Source organism: Crinia signifera, chromosome 19 (assembly GCF_055691185.1).
Source record: "Crinia signifera chromosome 19, ASM5569118v1, whole genome shotgun sequence".
NCBI classification, from domain to species: Eukaryota; Metazoa; Chordata; class Amphibia; order Anura; family Myobatrachidae; genus Crinia; species Crinia signifera.
The window spans coordinates 5,851,086-5,876,761 of NC_139226.1; the positions used below are offsets into that span (position 1 = coordinate 5,851,086).

A 25,676-nucleotide genomic window follows, 5' to 3' on the forward strand; every position below is an offset into this window, starting at 1 on the left:
TCCCATCAGGTATATATTCTCAGTGCGGTATACGTTCCCATCAGGTATATATTCTCAGTGCGGTATACGTTCCCATCAGGTATATATTCTCAGTGCGGTATACATTCCCATCAGGTATATATTCTCAGTGCAGTATACGTTCCCATCAGGTATATATTCCCATTTCGGTATACGTTCCCATCAGATATATATTCTCAGTGCGGTATACGTTCCCATCAGGTATATATTCCCATTGCCGTATACGTTCCCATCAGGTATATATTCTCAGTGCAGTATACGTTCCCATCAGGTATATATTCTCAGTGCCGTATACGTTCCCATCAGGTATATATTCCCATTGCGGTATACGTTCCCATCAGGTATATATTCTCAGTGCGGTATACATTCCCATCAGGTATATATTCCCAGTGCGGTATACATTCCCATTGGGTATATATTCTCAGTGCAGTATACGTTCCCTTCAGGTATATATTCCCATTGCGGTATACGTTCCCATCAGGTATATATTTTCAGTGCCGTATACGTTTCCATCAGGTATATATTCTCAGTGCCGTATTCGATCCAATCAGGTATATATTCTCAGTGCGGTATACGTTCCCATCAGGTATATATTCTCAGTGTGGTATATGTTCCCATCAGGTATATATTCTCAGTGCCGTATACGTTCCCATCAGGTATATATTCTCAGTGCGGTATACGTTCCCATCAGGTATATATTCTCAGTGCGGTATACGTTCCCATCAGGTATATATTCTCAGTGCCGTATACGTTCCCATCAGGTATATATTCCCATTGCGGTATACGTTCCCATCAGGTATATATTCTCAGTGCGGTATACGTTCCCATCAGGTATATATTCTCAGTGCGGTATACGTTCCCATCAGGTATATATTCTCAGTGCGGTATGTGTTTCCATCAGGTATATATTCTCAGTGCCGTATACGTTCCCATCAGGTATATATTCTCAGCGCGGTATATGTTTCCATCAGGTATATATTCTCAGTGCGGTATATGTTCCCATCAGGTATATATTCTCAGTGCGGTATACGTTCCCATCAGGTATATATTCCCATTGCCGTATACGTTCCCATCAGGTATATATTCCCAGTACGGTATACGTTCCCATCAGGTATATATTCTCAGTGCCGTATACGTTCCCATCAGGTATATATTCTCAGTGTGGTATACGTTCCCATCAGGTATATATTCTCAGTGCCGTATACGTTCCCATCAGGTATATATTCCCATTGCGGTATACGTTCCCATCAGGTATATATTCTCAGTGCGGTATACATTCCCATCAGGTATATATTCCCAGTGCGGTATACATTCCCATCGGGTATATATTCTCAGTGCGGTATACGTTCCCTTCAGGTATATATTCCCATTGCGGTATACGTTCCCATCAGGTATATATTCTCAGTGCCGTATACGTTCCCATTAGGTATATATTCGGTACTTATGTATTATCTGGGCTCCCATGTTAAATGCACCCCATTTTTTCATACCCCTACTATCCAACTACGCATGGAGTTGATTCTATATAGTGTGGCGAGCCACCGTGCCCGAAGCGTGGCGAGCGGACGCGGTCTCATAAGAAACACGTGAGCCCAGATATTACATAAGTACCATATATTCTCAGTGCCGTATACGTTCCCATCAGGTATATATTCCCAGTGCGGTATACGTTCCCATCAGGTATATATTCTCAGTGCGGTATACGTTCCCATCAGGTATATATTCCCATTGCGGTATACGTTCCCATCAGATATATATTCTCAGTGCGGTATACGTTCCCATCAGGTATATATTCTCAGTGCGGTATACGTTCCCATTGGGTATATATTCTCAGTGCGGTATACGTTCCCATCAGGTATATATTCTCAGTGCCGTATACGTTCCCATTGGGTATATATTCTCAGTGCGGTATACGCTCCCATCAGGTATATATTCTCAGTGCCGTATACGTTCCCATCAGGTATATATTCTTATTGCGGTATATGTTCCCATCAGGTATATATTCTCAGTGCGGTATACGTTCCCATCAGGTATATATTCTCAGTGCGGTATACGTTCCCATCAGGTATATATTCTCAGTGTGGTCTACGTTCCCATCAGGTATATATTCCCATTGCGGTATACGTTCCCATCAGGTATATATTCTCAGTGCGGTATACGTTCCCATCAGGTATATATTCTCAGTGCGGTATACGTTCCCATCAGGTATATATTCTCAGTGCGGTATACGTTCCCATCAGGTATATATTCTCAGTGCAGTATACGTTCCCATCAGGTATATATTCTCAGTGTGGTATACGCTCCCATCAGGTATATATTCTCAGTGCCGTATACGTTCCCATCAGGTATATATTCCCATTGCGGTATATGTTCCCATCAGGTATATATTCTCAGTGCGGTATACGTTCCCATCAGGTATATATTCTCAGTGCCGTATACGTTCCCATCAGGTATATATTCTCAGTGCCGTATACGTTCCCATCAGGTATATATTCCCATTGCCGTATACGTTCCCATCAGGTATATATTCTCAGTGCGGTATACGTTCCCATCAGGTATATATTCTCAGTGCGGTATACGTTCCCATCAGGTATATATTCCCATTGCCGTATACGTTCCCATCAGGTATATATTCTCAGTGCCGTATACGTTCCCATCAGGTATATATTCTCAGTGCGGTATACGTTCCCATCAGGTATATATTCTCAGTGTGGTATATGTTCCCATCAGGTATATATTCTCAGTGCCATATACGTTCCCATCAGGTATATATTCTCAGTGCTGTATACGTTCCCATCAGGTATATATTCCCATTGCCGTATACGTTCCCATCAGGTATATATTCTCAGTGCCGTATACGTTCCCATCAGGTATATATTCTCAGTGCCGTATACGTTCCCATCAGGTATATATTCTCAGTGCGGTATACGTTCCCATCAGATATATATTCTCAGTGCGGTATACGTTCCCATCAGGTATATATTCTCAGTGCCGTATACGTTCCCATCAGGTATATATTCCCATTGCGGTATACGTTCCCATCAGGTATATATTCTCAGTGCGGTATACGTTCCCATCAGGTATATATTCTCAGTGCGGTATACGTTCTCATCAGGTATATATTCTCAGTGTGGTCTACGTTCCCATCAGGTATATATTCCCATTGCGGTATACGTTCCCATCAGGTATATATTCTCAGTGCGGTATACGTTCCCATCAGGTATATATTCTCAGTGTGGTATACGTTCCCATCAGGTATATATTCTCAGTGCGGTATACGTTCCCATCAGGTATATATTCTCAGTGCAGTATACGTTCCCATCAGGTATATATTCTCAGTGTGGTATATGTTCCCATCAGGTATATATTCTCAGTGCCATATACGTTCCCATCAGGTATATATTCTCAGTGCTGTATACGTTCCCATCAGGTATATATTCCCATTGCCGTATACGTTCCCATCAGGTATATATTCTCAGTGCCGTATACGTTCCCATCAGGTATATATTCTCAGTGCCGTATACGTTCCCATCAGGTATATATTCTCAGTGCGTTATACGTTCCCATCAGGTATATATTCTCAGTGCGGTATACGTTCCCATCAGGTATATATTCTCAGTGCAGTATACGTTCCCATCAGGTATATATTCTCAGTGTGGTATATGTTCCCATCAGGTATATATTCTCAGTGCCATATACGTTCCCATCAGGTATATATTCTCAGTGCTGTATACATTCCCATCAGGTATATATTCCCATTGCCGTATACGTTCCCATCAGGTATATATTCTCAGTGCCGTATACGTTCCCATCAGGTATATATTCTCAGTGCCGTATACGTTCCCATCAGGTATATATTCTCAGTGCGGTATACGTTCCCATCAGGTATATATTCTCAGTGCCGTATACGTTCCCATCAGGTATATATTCCCATTGCGGTATACGTTCCAATCAGGTATATATTCTCAGTGCGGTATACGTTCCCATCAGGTATATATTCTCAGTGCCGTATACGTTCCCATCAGGTATATATTCCCATTGGGATGGGCGCACCTCTCCTGCTGGCATGCTGTAGCAGAGGTGGTGAGCGCAGAGACTCGGCTATTGGGATGGGCGCACCTCTCCTGCTGGCGTGCTGTAGTAGGGGGAGTGAGCGCAGGGACCCGGCTATTGGGATGGGCGCACCTCTCCTGCTGGCATGCTGTAGCAGAGGTAGTGAGCGCAGAGACCCAGCTATTGGGATGGGCGCACCTCTCCTGCTGGCATGTTGTAGCAAAGGTAGTGAGCGCAGAGACCCGGCTGTTGGGATGGGCGAAGCTCTCCTGCTAGCATGGTGTAGCAGAGGGAGTGAGCGCAGAGACCTGGCTGATGGGATGGGCGCACATGCTGTAGCAAAGGTAGTGAGCGCAGAGACGTTCCCATCAGGTATATATTCTCAGTGCTGTATACGTTCCCATCAGGTATATATTCCCATTGCCGTATACGTTCCCATCAGGTATATATTCTCAGTGCCGTATACGTTCCCATCAGGTATATATTCTCAGTGCCGTATACGTTCCCATCAGGTATATATTCTCAGTGCGGTATACGTTCCCATCAGGTATATATTCTCAGTGCGGTATACGTTCCCATCAGGTATATATTCTCAGTGCAGTATACGTTCCCATCAGGTATATATTCTCAGTGTGGTATATGTTCCCATCAGGTATATATTCTCAGTGCTGTATACATTCCCATCAGGTATATATTCCCATTGCCGTATACGTTCCCATCAGGTATATATTCTCAGTGCCGTATACGTTCCCATCAGGTATATATTCTCAGTGCCGTATACGTTCCCATCAGGTATATATTCTCAGTGCGGTATACGTTCCCATCAGGTATATATTCTCAGTGCCGTATACGTTCCCATCAGGTATATATTCCCATTGCGGTATACGTTCCAATCAGGTATATATTCTCAGTGCGGTATACGTTCCCATCAGGTATATATTCTCAGTGCCGTATACGTTCCCATCAGGTATATATTCCCATTGCGGTATACGTTCCAATCAGGTATATATTCTCAGTGCGCTATACGTTCCCATCAGGTATATATTCTCAGTGCGGTATACATTCCCATCAGGTATATATTCTCAGTGCCGTATACGTTCCCATCAGGTATATATTCCCATTGCGGTATACGTTCCAATCAGGTATATATTCTCAGTGCGGTATACGTTCCCATCAGGTATATATTCTCAATGTGGTATACGTTCCCATCAGGTATATATTCTCAGTGCCGTATACGTTCCCATCAGGTATATATTCCCATTGCGGTATACGTTCCAATCAGGTATATATTCTCAGTGCGGTATACGTTCCCATCAGGTATATATTCTCAATGTGGTATACGTTCCCATCAGGTATATATTCTCAGTGTGGTATACGTTCCCATCAGGTATATATTCCCATTGCGGTATACGTTCCCATCAGGTATATATTCTCAGTGCGGTATACGTTCCCATCAGGTATATATTCTCAGTGCGGTATACGTTCCCATCAGGTATATATTCTCAGTGTGGTATACGTTCCCATCAGGTATATATTCTCAGTGCCGTATACGTTCCCATCTGGTATATATTCCCATTGCCGTATACGTTCCCATCAGGTATATATTCCCATTGCCGTATACGTTCCCATCAGGTATATATTCTCAGTGCGGTATACGTTCCCATCAGGTATATATTCTCAGTGCGGTATACGTTCCCATCAGGTATATATTCTCATTGCGGTATAGACCCAGCTATTGGGATGGGCGCACCACTCCTGCTGGCATGGTGTAGCAGAGGGGTCGAGCGCAGAGACCAGGCTATTGGGATGGGCGCACCTCTCCTGCTGGCATGGTGTAGCAGAGGTAGTGAGCGCAGAGACCCGGCTATTGGGATGGGCGCACCTCTCCTGCTGGCATGCTGTAGCAGAGGTGGTGAGCGCAGAGACTCCGCTATTGGGATGGGCGCACCTCTCCTGCTGGCGTGCTGTAGTAGGGGGAGTGAGCGCAGGGACCCGGCTATTGGGATGGGCGCACCTCTCCTGCTGGCATGCTGTAGCAGAGGTAGTGAGCGCAGAGACCCAGCTATTGGGATGGGCGCACCTCTCCTGCTGGCATGTTGTAGCAAAGGTAGTGAGCGCAGAGACCCGGCTGTTGGGATGGGCGAAGCTCTCCTGCTAGCATGGTGTAGCAGAGGGAGTGAGCGCAGAGACCTGGCTGATGGGATGGGCGCACATGCTGTAGCAAAGGTAGTGAGCGCAGAGACCCGGCTGTTGGGATGGGCGAAGCTCTCCTGCTGGCATGGTGTAGAATAGGGAGAGAGCGCAGAGACCTGGCTGTTGGGATGGGCGCACCTCTCCTGCTGGCATGGTGTAGTAGAGGGAGTGAGCGCAGAGACCTGGCTGTTGGGATGGGCGCACCTCTCCTGCTGGCATGGTGTAGCAGAGGGAGTGAGCGCAGAGACCTGGCTGTTGGGATGGGCGCACCTCTCCTTCTGGCATGGTGTAGCAGAGGGAGTGAGCGCAGAGACCTGGCTGTTGGGATGGGCGCTCCTCTCCTGCTGGCATGGTGTAGCAGAGGGAGTGAGCGCAGAGACCTGGCTGTTGGGATGGGTGCACCTCTCCTGCTGGCATGGTGTAGCAGAGGTGGTGAGCGCAGAGACCCGGCTATTGGGATGGGCGCACCTCTCCTGCTGGCATGCTGTAGCAGAGGTGGTGAGCACAGAGACCCGGCTATTGGGATGGGCGCACCTCTCCTGCTGGCATGTTGTAGCAGTGGGGGTGAGCGCAGAGACCCGGCTATTGGGATGGGTGCACCTCTCCTGCTGGCATGATGTAGCAAAGGGGTTAGCACAGAGACCCGGCTATTGGGATGGGCGCACCTCTCCTGCTGGCATGGTGTAGCAGTGGGGGTGAGCACAGAGACCCGGCTATTGGGATGGCCGCACCTCTCCTGCTGGCATAGTGTAGCAGAGGGAGTGAGCGCAGAGACCCGGCTATTGGGATGGGTGCACCTCTCCTGATGACATGTTGTAGCAGAGGATGTGAGCGCAGAGACCCGGCTATTGGGATGGGCGCACCTCTCCTGCTGGCATGCTGTAGCAGAGGGGGTGAGCACAGAGACCCGGCTATTGGGATGGGTGCACCTCTCCTGCTGGCATGCTGTAGCAGAGGGGGTGAGCACAGAGACCCGGCTATTGGGATGGGCGCACCTCTCCTGCTGGCATGGTGTAGCAGAGGGGGTGAGCGCAGAGACCTGGCTGTTGGGATGGGCGCACCTCTCCTGCTGGCATGGTGTAGCAAAGGGAGTGAGCGCAGAGACCCGGCTATTGGGATGGGTGCACCTCTCCTGCTGGCATGTTGTAGCAGAGGGGGTGAGCGCAGAGACCCGGCTATTGGGATGGGTGCACCTCTCCTGCTGGCATGGTGTAGCAGAGGGGGTGAGCGCAGAGACCCGGCTATTGGGATGGGTGCACCTCTCCTGCTGGCATGCTGTAGCAGAGGGGGTGAGCGCAGAGACCCGGCTATTGGGATGGGCGCACCTCTCCTGCTGGCATGGTGTAGCAGAGGTAGTGAGCGCAGAGACCTGGCTGATGGGATGGGCGCACCTCTCCTGCTGGCATGGTGTAGCAGAGGTAGTGAGCGCAGAGACCCGGCTATTGGGATGGGCGCACCTCTCCTGCTGGCATGTTGTAGCAGAGGGGGTGAGCTAAGAGACCCGTCTATTGGGATGGGCGCACCTCTCCTGCTGGCATGTTGTAGCAGAGGGGGTGAGCACAGAGACCCGTCTATTGGGATGGGCGCACCTCTCCTGCTGGCATGTTGTAGCAGAGGGGGTGAGCGCAGAGACCCGGCTATTGGGATGGGCGCACCTCTCCTGCTGGCATGGTGTAGTAGGGGGGGTGAGCACAGAGACCCGGCTATTGGGGTGGGTGCACCTCTCCTGCTGGCATGCTGTAGCAGAGGGGGTGAGCGCAGAGACCTGGCTGTTGGGATGGGTGCACCTCTCCTGCTGGCATGGTGTAGCAGAGGAGGTGAGCGCAGAGACCCGGCTATTGGGATGGGCGCACCTCCCCTGCTGGCATGGTGTAGCAGAGGTAGTGAGCGCAGAGACCCGGCTGTTGGGATGGGCGAACCTCTCCTGCTGGCATGTTGTAGTAGAGGGGGTGAGCACAGAGACCCAGCTATTGGGATGGGCGCACCTCTCCTGCTGGCATGCTGTAGCAGAGGTAGTGAGCGCAGAGACCCGGCTATTGGGATGGGCGCACCTCTCCTGCTGGCATGGTGTAGCAGAGGGGGTGAGCACAGAGACCCGGCTATTGGGATGGGCGCACCTCTCCTGCTGGCATGGTGTAGCAGAGGGGGTGAGCACAGAGACCCGGCTATTGGGATGGGCGCACCTCTCCTGCTGGCATGCTGTAGCAGAGGGGGTGAGCGCAGAGACCCGGCTATTGGGATGGGTGCACCTCTCCTGCTGGCATGCTGTAGCAGAGGTGGTGAGCACAGAGACCCGGCTATTGGGATGGGCGCACCTCTCCTGCTGGCATGGTGTAGCAGAGGGGGTGAGCACAGAGACCCGGCTATTGGGATGGGCGCACCTCTCCTGCTGGCATGGTGTAGTAGGGGGAGTGAGCGCAGAGACCCGGCTATTGGGATGGGTGCACCTCTCCTGCTGGCATGCTGTAGTAGAGGGGGTGAGCGCAGAGACCCGGCTATTGGGATGGGTGCACCTCTTCTGCTGGCATGGTGTAGCAGAGGGGGTGAGCACAGAGACCCGGCTATTGGGATGGGCGCACCTCTCCTGCTGGCATGCTGTAGCAGAGGGGGTGAGCGCAGAGACCCGGCTATTGGGATGGGTGCACCTCTCCTGCTGGCATGCTGTAGCAGAGGTGGTGAGCACAGAGACCCGGCTATTGGGATGGGCGCACCTCTCCTGCTGGCATGGTGTAGCAGAGGGGGTGAGCACAGAGACCCGGCTATTGGGATGGGCGCACCTCTCCTGCTGGCATGGTGTAGTAGGGGGAGTGAGCGCAGAGACCCGGCTATTGGGATGGGTGCACCTCTCCTGCTGGCATGCTGTAGTAGAGGGGGTGAGCGCAGAGACCCGGCTATTGGGATGGGTGCACCTCTCCTGCTGGCATGTTGTAGTAGGGGGAGTGAGCGCAGGGACCCGGCTATTGGGATGGGCGCACCTCTCCTGCTGGCATGTTGTAGCAGAGGGAGTGAGCGCAGAGACCCGGCTATTGGGATGGGTGCACCTCTCCTGCTGGCATGGTGTAGCAGAGGGGGTGAGCACAGAGACCCGTCTATTGGGATGGGCGCACCTCTCCTGCTGGCATGCTGTAGCAGAGGTAGTGAGCGCAGAGACTCGGCTATTGGGATGGGCGCACCTCTCCTGCTGGCGTGCTGTAGTAGGGGGAGTGAGCGCAGGGACCCGGCTATTGGGATGGGCGCACCTCTCCTGCTGGCATGGTGTAGCAGAGGGGGTGAGCACAGAGACCCAGCTATTGGGATGGGCGCACCTCTCCTGCTGGCATGCTGTAGCAGAGGGGGTGAGCGCAGAGACCCGGCTATTGGGATGGGCGCACCTCTCCTGCTGGCATGCTGTAGCAGAGGTGGTGAGCACAGAGACCCGGCTATTGGGATGGGCGCACCTCTCCTGCTGGCATGGTGTAGCAGAGGGGGTGAGCGCAGAGACCCGGCTGTTGGGATGGGTGCACCTCTCCTGCTGGCATGTTGTAGCAGAGGGGGTGAGCGCAGAGACCCGGCTGTTGGGATGGGTGCACCTCTCCTGCTGGCATGCTGTAGCAGAGGGGGTGAGCGCAGAGACCCGGCTATTGGGATGGGCGCACCTCTCCTGCTGGCATGTTGTAGTAGAGGGGGTGAGCGCAGAGACCCGGCTATTGGGATGGGCGCACCTCTCCTGCTGGCATGCTGTAGCAGAGGGGGTGAGCGCAGAGACCCGGCTATTGGGATGGGTGCACCTCTCCTGCTGGCATGGTGTAGCAGAGGGGGTGAGCGCAGAGACCCGGCTATTGGGATGGGCGCACCTCTCCTGCTGGCATGCTGTAGCAGAGGTGGTGAGCACAGAGACCCGGCTATTGGGATGGGCGCACCTCTCCTGCTGGCATGGTGTAGCAGAGGGGGTGAGCGCAGAGACCCGGCTGTTGGGATGGGTGCACCTCTCCTGCTGGCATGTTGTAGCAGAGGGGGTGAGCGCAGAGACCCGGCTGTTGGGATGGGTGCACCTCTCCTGCTGGCATGCTGTAGCAGAGGGGGTGAGCGCAGAGACCCGGCTATTGGGATGGGCGCACCTCTCCTGCTGGCATGGTGTAGCAGAGGGGGTGAGCACAGAGACCCAGCTATTGGGATGGGCGCACCTCTCCTGCTGGCATGCTGTAGCAGAGGGGGTGAGCGCAGAGACCCGGCTATTGGGATGGGCGCACCTCTCCTGCTGGCATGCTGTAGCAGAGGTGGTGAGCACAGAGACCCGGCTATTGGGATGGGCGCACCTCTCCTGCTGGCATGGTGTAGCAGAGGGGGTGAGCGCAGAGACCCGGCTGTTGGGATGGGTGCACCTCTCCTGCTGGCATGTTGTAGCAGAGGGGGTGAGCGCAGAGACCCGGCTGTTGGGATGGGTGCACCTCTCCTGCTGGCATGCTGTAGCAGAGGGGGTGAGCGCAGAGACCCGGCTATTGGGATGGGCGCACCTCTCCTGCTGGCATGTTGTAGTAGAGGGGGTGAGCGCAGAGACCCGGCTATTGGGATGGGCGCACCTCTCCTGCTGGCATGCTGTAGCAGAGGGGGTGAGCGCAGAGACCCGGCTATTGGGATGGGTGCACCTCTCCTGCTGGCATGGTGTAGCAGAGGGGGTGAGCGCAGAGACCCGGCTATTGGGATGGGCGCACCTCTCCTGCTGGCATGCTGTAGCAGAGGGGGTGAGCGCAGAGACCCGGCTATTGGGATGGGTGCACCTCTCCTGCTGGCATGGTGTAGCAGAGGGGGTGAGCGCAGAGACCCGGCTATTGGGATGGGCGCACCTCTCCTGCTGGCATGCTGTAGCAGAGGGGGTGAGCACAGAGACCCGGCTATTGGGATGGGCGCACCTCTCCTGTTGGCATGCTGTAGCAGGGGGGGTGAGCGCAGAGACCCGGCTATTGGGATGGGCGCACCTCTCCTGCTGGCATGGTGTAGCAGAGGGGGTGAGCGCAGAGACCCGGCTATTGGGATGGGCGCACCTCTCCTGCTGGCATGCTGTAGCAGAGGGGGTGAGCACAGAGACCCGGCTATTGGGATGGGCGCACCTCTCCTGTTGGCATGCTGTAGCAGGGGGGGTGAGCGCAGAAACCCGGCTATTGGGATGGGCGCACCTCTCCTGCTGGCATGCTGTAGCAGAGGGGGTGAGCACAGAGACCCGGCTATTGGGATGGGCGCACCTCTCCTGCTGGCATGCTGTAGCAGAGGGGGTGAGCACAGAGACCCGGCTATTGGGATGGGCGCACCTCTCCTGCTGGCATGCTGTAGCAGAGGGGGTGAGCGCAGAGACCCGGCTATTGGGATGGGCGCACCTCTCCTGCTGGCATGCTGTAGCAGAGGGAGTGAGCGCAGAGACCCGGCTATTGGGATAGGGGCACCTCTCCTGCTGGCATGCTGTAGCAGAGGGGGTGAGCGCAGAGACCCGGCTATTGGGATGGGCGCACCTCTCCTGCTGGCATGTTGTAGTAGAGGGGGTGAGCGCAGAGACCCGGCTGTTGGGATGGGCGCACCTCTCCTGCTGGCATGTTGTAGCAGAGGGGGTGAGCGCAGAGACCCGGCTGTTGGGATGGGCGCACCTCTCCTGCTGGCATGTTGTAGCAGAGGGGGTGAGCGCAGAGACCCGGCTATTGGGATGGGCGCACCTCTCCTGCTGGCATGTTGTAGCAGAGGGGGTGAGCGCAGAGACCCGGCTGTTGGGATGGGCGCACCTCTCCTGCTGGCATGTTGTAGCAGAGGGGGTGAGCGCAGAGACCCGGCTATTGGGATGGGCGCACCTCTCCTGCTGGCATGTTGTAGCAGAGGGGGTGAGCGCAGAGACCCGGCTATTGGGATGGGCGCACCTCTCCTGCTGGCATGGTGTAGCAGAGGGAGTGAGCACAGAGACCTGGCTGTTGGGATGGGCGCACCTCTCCTGCTGGCATGGTGTAGCAGAGGGGGTGAGCACAGAGACCCGGCTATTGGGATGGGCGCACCTCCCCTGCTGGCATGGTGTAGTAGAGGGGGTGAGCGCAGAGACCCGGCTATTGGGATGGGCGCACCTCCCCTGCTGGCATGGTGTAGTAGAGGGGGTGAGCACAGAGACCCGGCTATTGGGATGGGCGCACCTCTCCTGCTGGCATGGTGTAGCAGAGGGGTTGAGTACGGAGACCCGGCTATTGGGATGGGCGCACCTCTCCTGCTGGCATGGTGTAGCAGAGGTGGTGAGCGCAGAGACCCGGCTATTGGGATGGGCGCACCTCTCCTGCTGGCATGCTGTAGCAGAGGGGGTAAGCGCAGAGACCCGGCTATTGGGATGGGCGCACCTCTCCTGCTGGCATGCTGTAGCAGAGGGGGTAAGCGCAGAGACCCGGCTATTGGGATGGGCGCACCTCTCCTGCTGGCATGTTGTAGCACAGGGGGTGAGCGCAGAGACCCGGCTATTGGGATGGGCGCACCTCTCCTGCTGGCATGCTGTAGCAGAGGGGGTGAGCACAGAGACCCGGCTGTTGGGATGGGCGCACCTCTCCTGCTGGCATGTTGTAGCACAGGGGGTGAGCGCAGAGACCCGGCTATTGGGATGGGCGCACCTCTCCTGCTGGCATGTTGTAGCAGAGGGGTGAGCACAGAGACCCGGCTATTGGGATGGGCGCACCGACGTGGCTCAGAGCTGGGGCTTTGGCAGGGGGTAATGTGACATTTGTGTGAGTTACTGTGATACCAGGTGAGAGAGATCCCAGACTTCATTATAGCGCTGGAGTCGTCTATTCTCCGCAGGCTCAGAAACTCCACAGAACCCAGCTCATTTGAATAGATTTAAATATTGAAAATATCTCATTTAAATAAATGTAAATGTTCTTGTTCCTTGCCAGTCCGGAGCAGTGTTTCATCTCCTTGGATCAGAATTACAGACTGAGATTGTGTTTTTTACCCCATTTTATGCCCCGTTGTCTCCCCTCAATTATTTACTGTGATGATTAGTACCGGCGCTGACGTGGCTCTGACCCGTCACTGACCTGGCTCTAAACTGGCGCTGACCTGTCGCTGACCCTCTGACCTGTCACTGACCCAGCGCTGACCCGGCTCTGACCTGTCGCTGACCCGGCTCTTACCTGGCGCTGACCAGATGCTGACCTGGTGCTGAGCTTCAATGTTTTGATAAATAAACCTGTGCCGGCGGCAGTTGCCTTCCTGTTGTCTATGTGAATGTGGTGACTGTAGGTCAGACACAAGCGATCGTCCCTCTAAGCTGAACCCAGCGGTTTTGCTGTATCGGACGGTTACTTGTGGAATATCGCCGTCACCCATCCATTGTAGACGATGTCCCCGTCCTTCCTCATATCACAGCTATATGTACCCCTAACCGGTGCTGCTATAATGAGCATATCCTAATCCAGATCTATACATAGTAATTCCTATTTCTGTTTCCTCCCCAGCTCCTCCCGTGTCCATCGCCGTCATCGCCGCAGATACGCCGGCAGCGTTCAGCAGGTACCAGGCGCAGAACTTCACCCTAGTGTGCATCGTGTGTGGAGGAAAGCCAGCGCCGCAGGTGAGTGCTCCCCCAGTTCCCAGTCCTGCGGCTGCATCACCACTCAGGGATCGGGGTCTGGGACGGTCACATGAAGGTTCTAGATCAGCCGCCTGTAATCGTTCCAGGAGAACTCATGGAGCCACTGAGCTAGAATCAAGTGTCCCGCTACCTGCACACACACCTGTACTCGCCTGTACACACACCCGTACTCACCCTTACACACCTGTACTCGCCAGTACACACCCGTACTCGCCCGTATACACCCGTACACACCCGTACTTGCCCGTATACACCCGTACACACCCGTACTCACCCTTACACACCTGTACTCGCCAGTACACACCCGTACTCGCCCATACTCGCCCGTATACACCCGTACACACCCGTACTCGCCCGTACACCTGTACACACCCATACTCGCCCGTACACACCCATACTCGCCCGTACACACCCACCCGGACATACCCGTACTCGCCCGTATACACCCGTACACACCCGTACTTGCCCGTATACACCCGTACACACCCGTACTCGCCCGTACACACCCGTACACACCCATACTCGCCCGTACACACCCACCCGGACATACCCGTACTCGCCCGTACACACCCATACTCACCCTTACTTGCCCATACTCGCCCGTACACACCCACCCGTCCTCGCCCGAACACACCCATACTCGCCCGTACACACCCGTACTCGCCCGTACACACCCTTACTCACCCGTACTCGCCCATACTCGCTCGTACACGCCCGTCCTCGCCCGAACACACCCGTACTCACCCTTACTCGCCCGTACACACCCACCCGTACACACCCGTACTCGCCCGTACACTGGTCTACCAGTAACATGAGGGTCCAGCACAGGTTTCGCTCCTTTAGGCCATTATTGTAATACACAGAAATCACAAATGCAGAAATACCCGGAATATAACACGCATGGATGTACCGTAATCACGTGTGCTACTCGTGGGCTCGCTCCAGGCTGCTACTGCAGTCCGATAGTAATAGGAAAACATGTGAACAACCCCCAGAAACCATCGTCGACCATCTGTGTGTTGACCGGTTCTGGTATATCGCATCCACCGCGTCTAGACTGACCGTCACGTGCTCGAGCGCTCTTTAGGCATCTCACTAGATGCATTCGACAGTCCACAACGTCTAGATCCATAGTAATGAAAGGTAGACGCAAGCAAGTTGATAGGAACGTGATTGACAGTCACTAGGTCGACGTATTTTTTGGTGTCCATGTCGACACAGGTCAACAAGGGCCCTGTATAAGTGTCTAGGCCCACTTGGATGGTAATGTAGGAACCAAGTTGGTCTAAAGCCCCAAAAAACATGAAAATATCTTGTCAACATTGTGACTGTCGACCACGTTCTCACGGAACGAATGTTGCGTCCAGCTTTTATTACTGCGACTACCTGCGAGCGTCTATATAGACAAGTCCAACCAAGAGTATATTGCACACCTGCAGCTGGAGGGTTTAGGTACAGTTCCAGCAACGCTCATCGATTGTCGCGCCACAATCGTACCTGCGTCTCGAAATCCCACCACTGGGAGCAAATTAGACACCCGAGCATGGGGATAGGATCACACCATGGAAGTCTGACATCTGTATTAGCCATTTACATATTTTTGTATACTACATACTATAAAGTATACAAGCCACGAGTTTCCAGCCTGGCTCACATCTGCCCCCCCCCCCCCCCCCCCCCCCCCAATCCCCGCTGATCGGGGAGCGCTCAGCGCACGTCGTCCTCTCCCACTTAGCGTGTTACTGCCCGGTGTGACGGCGTCGCTGTCTCAGTCTGCTGACATACAGTGCGCCTTGCTGATGCGCGTAATGCGGCTGGCAGTCATGTTTATCTCTGTCCATTAAATACCCACATATCTGTCTCGCTGCTGCCCCCGGCAGCCCCGCGCCTTATTGTCATGCGAGCTGCGAGCGCCGCTCCTGTCACCGTACATTTTTGCACGTCTGCTCCGCGCTTGTTGTGATTAGTATTGTCACAAAGTCGACACTTCGAGATAAAAACGAGAGCGAAGAAATGAGCAAACATCATTATGAGTCCTTGTTCCCTCCGCTCGCTCCTTTCACAGCTGTGACAATCCGAGCAGGCAGGCCTCCTATTGACGGAATCGACCCACTAAATTAATACATCTTAATGCGCTTTTGTAGATTTGTATCAAGCCCTGTGTTCTGCTCTCGCTGGTAACGGCGGAGCTTTCATCCTCTCCCTCCACTTCCCTTTCATAAGCCCTTCCAATCAAGCGATCTCTTGTTTTGCCGTCCTCACCCTCCACTCTCCTATTCTAGTCGGAATGTATAATTTGGTCCCCTGCCCTCTCCGCAGTGTTCTGCATCTGACGGATGCATCGCCATGTTAAAATGCTATTTAGGAAAGGGGGGAAAAAAACACAGTTAAGCAGACGCTGACTTAGTGCGCCATTCAGATAAAAAATGGCTATTTCCTCTTTAACTCCATTATGCGCCGTGCTATAAACCCTTCTTAAAGCTGCATTCTCTCTCTCACACGTCTATTAATAGGGCCGTAATGGCACCTTGAAAACACTTTGGGAGCAAGGAGAAGGCATTGCAGTGATTTAATTGGCACTATAAGCGGCGTTTTGTCCTGCGCCTCACGCCGGTAATGTACCCAGCACCTTTACCGTGATCTTATTACATGTACACAAGCCGGCTTTTATCGGACACGTGCGATGCGGCGGCGACACGTAATATGGTTTTAGTGACGATTAACTGTCTTGTATCTTAAGCGATTACGGCTATATAAATGTTTTACGCTGCTGATTGGACTTATGTTGCTCATTCTGGATCAGTAAAACTAAATTGTATAATTGTAACCCCCAGAATATGGAAACGGGTAGAGTGCAACTGTAGTGTGGATGTGTCCTCATACGTCGTTGGTGCAGAGGCGTCAAGCAGACCTTATCGGCATGACGGGTATCGTGAGACTCCGCTGGTGTTGGGGGGTTTTATATTTCATTTAGTAAAAAATGCATCTTTGTGGCAATATAACGCGACTAAGATGCAATAGGCGACTGTGCTGATATATAAGAGGTGTATTTTGTGTGCAACTGAGTCTCTGATCTGTACACCAAGTGCTACAATGTACCAGAACTGCTTCCTCCAATACAAGTTCTGTTCTGCTCCGTATACAGCCTCAGTCACATGCAGTATACAGGTATCACACCACTCAGCACAGTCTGCTCCGTATACAGCCTCAGTAACACGCGGTATACAGGTATCACACCACTCAGCGCAGTCTGCTCCGTATACAGCCTCAGTAACACGCGGTATACAGGTATCACACCACTCAGCGCAGTCTGCTCCGTATACAGCCTCAGTAACACGCGGTATACAGGTATCACACCACTCAGCGCACTCTGCTCCGTATACAGCCTCTGTCACACACAGTATACAGGTGTCACATATCACATCGCTCAGCGCAGTCTGCTCCGTATACAGCCTCAGTCACACGTAGTATACAGGTGTCACATCACTCAGCGCAGTCTGCTCCGTATACAGCCTCAGTCACACGCGGTATACAGGTGTCACATATCACATCACTCAGCACAGTCTGCTCCGTATACAGCCTCAGTCACACGCAGTATACAGGTGTCACATATCACATCACTCAGCGCAGTCTGCTCCGTATACAGCCTCAGTCACACGCAGTATACAGGTGTCACATATCACATCACTCAGCGCAGTCTGCTCCGTATACAGCCTCAGTCACACGCGGTATACAGGTGTCACATATCACATCACTCAGCACAGTCTGCTCCGTATACAGCCTCAGTCACACGTGGTATACAGGTGTCACATATCCCATCACTCAGCGCAGTCTGCTCCGTATACAGCCTCAGTCACACGCGGTATACAGGTGTCACATATCCCATCACTCAGCGCAGTCTGCTCCGTATACAGCCTCAGTCACACGCGGTATACAGGTGTCACATATCACATCACTCAGCGCAATCTGCTTTGTATACAGCCTCAGTCACAAGCGGTATACAGGTGTCACATATCCCACTACGTCCTAGTCATGTCTCGCTCTGTGTGCTGTACTGTGGCTGGAGGTATAAGGACACATCTGTATATTAGTTACTTGTCAGGTAACATTATCTTCCTGTACCAGACTGAAGCTCTCGGTCCTTGTAGCCTAGCTGCGCCTGCAGACACTGGTTATTGGGCTGGCGGATGAGATAAATCCCATCACCTCTGACTCTAATCCAGTGCTGGAATTTTAGGATAATTTGTTTTACAAATGGAAGATTTCCAGAACTGTCCCGGGGAATCCTACAATCGGAGGCGCCCAGTGACCTGCTCGGAGCATGGTAAATGAGTTACACGTCAGTGGCAGCGGTCAGGGGGAGCGTGGTGTCAGAGACCTGTCCCGCTATCCGTGTGTTCGGCCATTTTATCTTCCTTCATTAAGTGGCTGTGTGATATAACTTCATTATCTACGTCTGGAAGATCCAGGTTGTCTCCCATATATCTTCTGCCAGCAATGCCACCCTTAGTCACGCGGGCACCTGCTGCGAGTCCTGTTATTGTGCTGCTGTTACTCCTCTTTATACCTTTGTTACAGGTCCCATTAGCAGAGAACGTTTAGGAGAGCTGCGCTGTCACGGCCGTTATGGGATGTCACAGCCATTAACACGGATAATTACATCATTTAGCTGACACTTCCCTGGCACCTGGCTCTAAAGCTCTTCATCTCCGAGAGCTTGGCAAATGTCCACTGTGGTTGTGTTACCATTCCAAAATCTCCTCAATCATTTATCAGGTAGCGCCGAGACCCTGGGCCGTTCCTCCCATCAGGTGACCTGAGCACACATGGGAAGGGGGATGGGGGCACACATGGGAAGGGGAGCACTGCAGGTAGGGGGATGGAGACACACACATGGGAAGGAGCGTCTCGCAGGTAGTGGGGATGGTGGCACACATGGAAGGTTGGGGGGATGGGGGGCACACATGGGAAGGGGAGCCGCGCAGGTAGGGGGATGGGGGCACACATGAGAAGGGGAGCACTGCAGGTAGGGGGATGGAGACACACACATGGGAAGGAGCGCCGCGCAGGTAGTGGGGATGGTGGCACACATGGGAAGGTTGGGGGGATGGGGGGCACACATGGGAAGGGGAGCACTGCAGGTAGGGGGATGGGGGCACACATGGGAAGGGGAGCACTGCAGGTAGGGGTGTGGGGGCACACATGGGAAGGAGCGCCGCGCAGGTAGTGGGGATGGTGGCACACATGGGAAGGTTGGGGGGATGGGGGGCACACATGGGAAGGGGAGCCGCGCAGGTAGGGGGATGGGGGCACACATGAGAAGGGGAGCACTGCAGGTAGGGGGATGGAGACACACACATGGGAAGGAGCGCCGCGCAGGTAGTGGGGATGGTGGCACACATGGGAAGGTTGGGGGGATGGGGGGCACACATGGGAAGGGGCGCCACGCAGGTAGGGGGATGGGGGCACACATGGGAAGGGGAGCACTGCAGGTAGGGGGATGGGGGCACACATGGGAAGGGGAGCACTGCAGGTAGGGGGTGTGGGGGCACACATTGGAAGGAGTGCAGTGCAGGTAGGGGGGATGGGGCACACATGGGAAGAGGCGCTGTACAGGTAGGGGTTATGGGGGCGCACATGTGAAGGGGAGCCGCGCAGGTAGGGGGTGTAGGGGCACACATGGGAAGGGGAGCCGCGCAGGTAGGGGGGGGTGGAGGCACACATGGGAAGGAGTGCAGTGCAGGTAGGGGGATGGGGCACACATGGGAAGGAGTGCAGGTAGGGGGGATGGGGCACACATGGGAAGGGGAGCCGTGCAGGTAGGGGGGCACACATGGGAAGGGGAGCCGTGCAGGTAGGGGGATGGAGACACACACATGGGAAGGAGTACGCCGCAGGTAGGGGGTGTGGGGGCACACATGGGAAGGGGAGCACTGCAGGTGTGGGGGGGGCACGCATGGGAAGGGGCGCCGCGCAGGTAGGGGGATGGGGGCACACATGGGAAGGTTGGGGGGATGGGGGGCACACATGGGAAGAGGTGTCGCGCAGGTGGGGGGGATGGAGGTGCACATGGGCAGGTAGGGGAGATGGGGGCATACATGGGAAGGGGATCCGTGCAGGTAGGGGGGCACACATGGGAAGGGGAGCCGCGCAGGTAGGGGGGGATGGAGGCACACATGGGAAGGGGAGCCGCGCAGGTAGGGGGGGGTGGAGGCACACATGGGAAGGAGTGCAGTGCAGGTAGGGGGGATGGGGCACACATGGGAAGGAGTGCAGGTAGGGGGGATGGGGCACACATGGGAAGGAGTGCAGGTAGGGGGGATGGGGCACACATGGGAAGAGGAGCCAGTGGGGGGGCACACATGGGAAGGGGAGCCGTGCAGGTAGGGGGGCACACATGGGAAGGGGAGCCGTGCAGGTAGGGGGATGGAGACACACACATGGGAAGGAGTACCGCGCAGGTAGGGGGTGTGGGGGCACACATGGGAAGGGGAGCCGTGCAGGTAGGGGGGCACACATGGGAAGGGGAGCCGTGCAGGTAGGGGGATGGAGACACACACATGGGAAGGAGTACCGCGCAGGTAGGGGGTGTGGGGGCACACATGGGAAGGAGTGCAGTGCAGGTGTGGGGGGGGCACGCATGGGAAGGGGCGCCGCGCAGGTAGGGGGATGGGGGCACACATGGGACGGTTGGGGGGATGGGGGGCACACATGGGAAGAGGTGTCGCGCAGGTGGGGGGGATGGAGGTGCACATGGGCAGGTAGGGGAGATGGGGGCACACATGGGAAGGGGAGCCGTGCAGGTAGGGGGATGGAGACACACACATGGGAAGGAGTACCGCGCAGGTAGGGGGTGTGGGGGCACACATGGGAAGGGGAGCACTGCAGGTAGGGGGTGTGGGGGCACACATGGGAAGGGGAGCCGTGCAGGTGTGGGGGGGGCACGCATGGGAAGGGGCGCCGCGCAGGTAGGGGGATGGGGGCACACATAGGAAGGTTGGGGGGCACACATGGGAAGAGGTGTCGCGCAGGTGGGGGGGATGGAGGTGCACATGGGCAGGTAGGGGAGATGGGGGCACACATGGGAAGGGGATCCCTGCAGGTAGGGGGGGTGGAGGCACAATCATGGAAAGGAATGCCGCATAGGTGGAAGTACACACTGGAAGGGGATCTGCGCAGGGTGGGGGGATGGGCACATGCTGGAAGGGGCCTGTACAGCTGGGGGGATGGGGGCACACACAGGAAGGGGGCTGTGCAGCTGGGGGGATGGAGACACGCTGGAAGGGCGCTGTGCAGATGGGGGGATGGGGCACACGCTGGAAGGGGGCTGTGCAGCTGGGGGGATGGGCACACGCTGGAAGGGCGCTGTGCAGATGGGGGGATGGGGCACACGCTGGAAGGGGGCTGTGCAGCTGGGGGGTTGGGGCACACGCTGGAAGGGGGCTGTGCAGATGGGGGGATGGGGCACACGCTTGAAGGGGGCTGTGCAGCTGGGGGGTTGGGGCACACGCTGGAAGGGGGCTGTGCAGCTGGGGGGATGGGCACACGCTGGAAGGGCGCTGTGCAGATGGGGGGATGGGGCACACGCTGGAAGGGGGCTGTGCAGATGGGGGGTTGGGGCACACGCTGGAAGGGGCCTGTACAGCTGGGGGGATGGGCACACGCTGGAAGGGCGCTGTGCAGATGGGGGGTTGGGGCACATGCTGGAAGGGGGCTGTGCAGATGGGGGGTTGGGGCACAAGCTGGAAGGGGGCTGTGCAGCTGGGGGATGGGCACCCGCTGGAACGGGTTGCGCGCACACATTTCCTGTCTGTAAGTGTCTTCTTCTGGGCTGCTTAACTGCTGTTAGCCGCAGCGACTGTCACCAAATGTACTAAATGGCTTTATATACACATTTCTATATACGTTCCTTGATCACTCCATTAGATAAATAATATAAAAGAGCTTTAGAATGGGGTTAATGTGCCTGTAGAGGTTATATTGGTAGGATAAATGAGACTTGGAAGTAAGTTCCTGTGAAATGTGTTTCATTACTCAGGAAGAGACATCTGTTTGAGATTTGCTTATTGGTTTTTCCTCCTCGCACAACATCCTGAGTTATCAGTCACCCTGCGACGCTCTGCTGTTATCTCCGCCGCAGAGCAGAAGCCCCCCGCAACCCGCTCGCCCGATAATGAGCCCGGAAATCTCCGGAGGGTCGATGGAGGGCCACGTTTAGAGGACACCTGGGCCCAGGCGGCTGCGGATGTGCCCAGACCAGAGTGTCAGACGTGCTCTCAATATAATCAATCGCCCATTATCACAGTTAGCCACACGCTGCTTGATCGCCTCTTCCGAATTGCGCTCAATAATTGCTAAAAGCTTATTATTTGTCTAATTCCAAAGCGGTAACATCTGCTCCTACACGGCGCCGTCAGGTAGACACTCTAAGGTCTTACCGCCCCTCTCAGACCGTCTGACAGGTGCAGTAGGCCAGTCATTAGCCCGGTGTGTCACCATTGTGATTTATAAAGGTTCCCATCCGAGGTTGATGATTGTGTATCCTGGGAATGGCGCGTTAGACGGGAGATATTACAGGTAGAGATGGGGGAGGAGGAGGCTGGATGATTGTGTATCCTGGGAATGGCGCGTTAGACGGGAGATATTACAGGTAGAGATGGGGAAGGAGGAGGCTGGATGATTGTGTATCCTGGGAATGGCGCGTTAGACGGGAGATATTACAGGTAGAGATGGGGGAGGAGGAGGCTGGATGATTGTGTATCCTGGGAATGGCGCGTTAGACGGGAGATATTACAGGTAGAGATGGGGAAGGAGGAGGCTGGATGATTGTGTATCCTGGGAATGGCGCGTTAGACGGGAGATATTACAGGTAGAGATGGGGGAGGAGGAGGCTGGATGATTGTGTATCCTGGGAATGACGCGTTAGACGGGAGATATTACAGGTAGAGATGGGGGAGGAGGAGGCTGGATGATTGTGTATCCTGGGAATGACGCGTTAGACGGGAGATATTACAGGTAGAGATGGGGGAGGAGGAGGCTGGATGATTGTGTATCCTGGGAATGGCGCGTTAGATGGGAGATATTACAGGTAGAGATGGGGGAGGAGGAGGCTGGATGATTGTGTATCCTGGGAATGGCGCGTTAGACGGGAGATATTACAGGTAGAGATGGGGGGGGGGGGGGCTGGATGATTGTGTATCCTGGGAATGGCGCGTAAGACGGGAGATATTACAGGTAGAGATGGGGGAGGAGGAGGCTGGATGATTGTGTATCCTGGGAATGGCGCGTTAGATGGGAGATATTACAGGTAGAGATGGGGGAGGGGAGGCTGGATGATTGTGTATCCTGGGAATGGCGCGTTAGATGGGAGATATTACAGGTAGAGATGGGGGAGGAGGAGGCTGGATGATTGTGTATCCTGGGAATGGCGCGTTAGACGGGAGATATTACAGGTAGAGATGGGGGGGGGGGGGGCTGGATGATTGTGTATCCTGGGAATGGCAGGTTAGACGGGAGATATTACAGGTAGAGATGGGGGAGGAGGAGGCTGGATGATTGTGTATCCTGGGAATGGCGCGTTAGATGGGAGATATTACAGGTAGAGATGGGGGAGGAGGAGGCTGGATGATTGTGTATCCTGGGAATGGCGCGTTAGACTGGAGATATTACAGGTAGAGATGGGGGAGGAGGCTGGATGATTGTGTATCCTGGGAATGGCGCGTTAGACTGGAGATATTACAGGTAGAGATGGGGGAGGAGGCTGGATGATTGTGTATCCTGGGAATGGCGCGTTAGACAGGAGATATTACAGGTAGAGATGGGGGAGGAGGCGGCTGCATGATTGTGTATCCTGGGAATGGCGCGTTAGACGGGAGATATTACAGGTAGAGATGGGGGAGGAGGAGGCTGGATGATTGTGTATCCTGGGAATGGCACGTAAGACGGGAGATATTACAGGTAGAGATGGGGGAGGGGAGGCCGGATGATTGTGTATCCTGGGAATGGCGCGTTAGATGGGAGATATTACAGGTAGAGATGGGGGAGGAGGAGGCTGGATGATTGTGTATCCTGGGAATGGCGCGTTAGACGGGAGATATTACAGGTAGAGATGGGGGAGGAGGAGGCTGGATGATTGTGTATCCTAGGAATGGCGCGTTAGACGGGAGATATTACAGGTAGAGATGGGGGAGGAGGAGGCTGGATGATTGTGTATCCTGGGAATGGCGCGTTAGACAGGAGATATTACAGGTAGAGATGGGGGGGAGGAGGCTGGATGATTGTGTATCCTGGGAATTTCGCGTTAGATGGGAGATATTACAGGTAGAGATGGGGAGGAGGCTGGATGATTGTGTATCCTGGGAATGGCGCGTTAGACGGGAGATATTACAGGTAGAGATGGGGAAGGAGGAGGCTGGATGATTGTGTATCCTGGGAATGGCGCGTTAGACGGGAGATATTACAGGTAGAGATGGGGGAGGAGGAGGCTGGATGATTGTGTATCCTGGGAATGACGCGTTAGACGGGAGATATTACAGGTAGAGATGGGGGAGGAGGAGGCTGGATGATTGTGTATCCTGGGAATGACGCGTTAGACGGGAGATATTACAGGTAGAGATGGGGGAGGAGGCTGGATGATTGTGTATCCTGGGAATGGCGCGTTAGACGGGAGATATTACAGGTAGAGATGGGGGAGGAGGAGGCTGGATAATTGTGTATCCTGGGAATGGCGCGTTAGACAGGAGATATTACAGGTAGAGATGGGGGAGGAGGAGGCTGGATGATTGTGTATCCTGGGAATGGCGCGTTAGACGGGAGATATTACAGGTAGAGATGGGGGAGGAGGAGGCTGGATGATTGTGTATCCTGGGAATGGCGCGTTAGACGGGAAATATTACAGGTAGAGATGGGGGAGGAGGAGGCTGGATGATTGTGTATCCTGGGAATGGCGCGTTAGACGGGAGATATTACAGGTAGAGATGGGGGAGGAGGAGGCTGGATGATTGTGTATCCTGGGAATGGCACGTTAGACGGGAGATATTACAGGTAGAGATGGGGGAGGAGGAGGCTGGATGATTGTGTATCCTGGGAATGGCACGTTAGACGGGAGATATTACAGGTAGAGATGGGGGAGGAGGAGGCTGGATGATTGTGTATCCTGGGAATGGCACGTTAGACGGGAGATATTACAGGTAGAGATGGGGGAGGAGGAGGCTGGATGATTGTGTATCCTGGGAATGGCGCGTAAGACAGGAGATATTACAGGTAGAGATGGGGGAGGAGGAGGCTGGATGATTGTGTATCCTGGGAATGGCGCGTTAGACGGGAGATGTTACAGGTAGAGATGGGGGAGGAGGAGGCTGCATGAGTATGAACAGCTGTGATACATTGGAAGAAAAGGAACATTACACAGGAGGCGTCCGCGCGGTGGATGACAGAGGGAAGATGTGACGACGGACGCTCCATTTATTGCATAACAAAGTGACACAGATAATACACATTCCACACGTGCCAGAGACACAAGGCGCCCGCTCCACCGTTCTATTTCCCTGCATATTGCATCTCTGCCAGTGTCCTAAGACTCCTTGCAAGCGACTTGATTAGCATATAAGTAAGAAGACGTCCTGTGATTGCCGGTTAATCTTACAGCGCCGGCTGATTATAGGAAAAGCAGGTGCTGAGCCGTAATTCTCACCGAGCTGAGAGAAGGCGTTTTTATTAAAGGAGACTAAAGGCTGCTGGGAAATATCTGGGGCAAGTCTGCGGCGGTACAGAACCTTTATTTCCAGGCACGCACCAACTCATTAACACTGCGCTCTGTAGCGCA

At 54.4% G+C, this 25,676-nt stretch overlaps 1 protein-coding gene across 1 annotated transcript in view; it reads left to right on the forward strand.

The window, feature by feature from the left end:
- The window catches only part of IGSF21 (immunoglobin superfamily member 21), a 400,123-nt gene that overhangs the window by 291,085 nt on the left and 83,362 nt on the right, over positions 1–25,676 (forward strand). Inside the window, exon 5 of the mRNA XM_083161891.1 lies at positions 13,716–13,831. Within this exon, the coding sequence (XP_083018017.1) occupies positions 13,716–13,831 (116 nt within the window). The remainder of the gene's footprint in view (positions 1–13,715; positions 13,832–25,676) is intronic.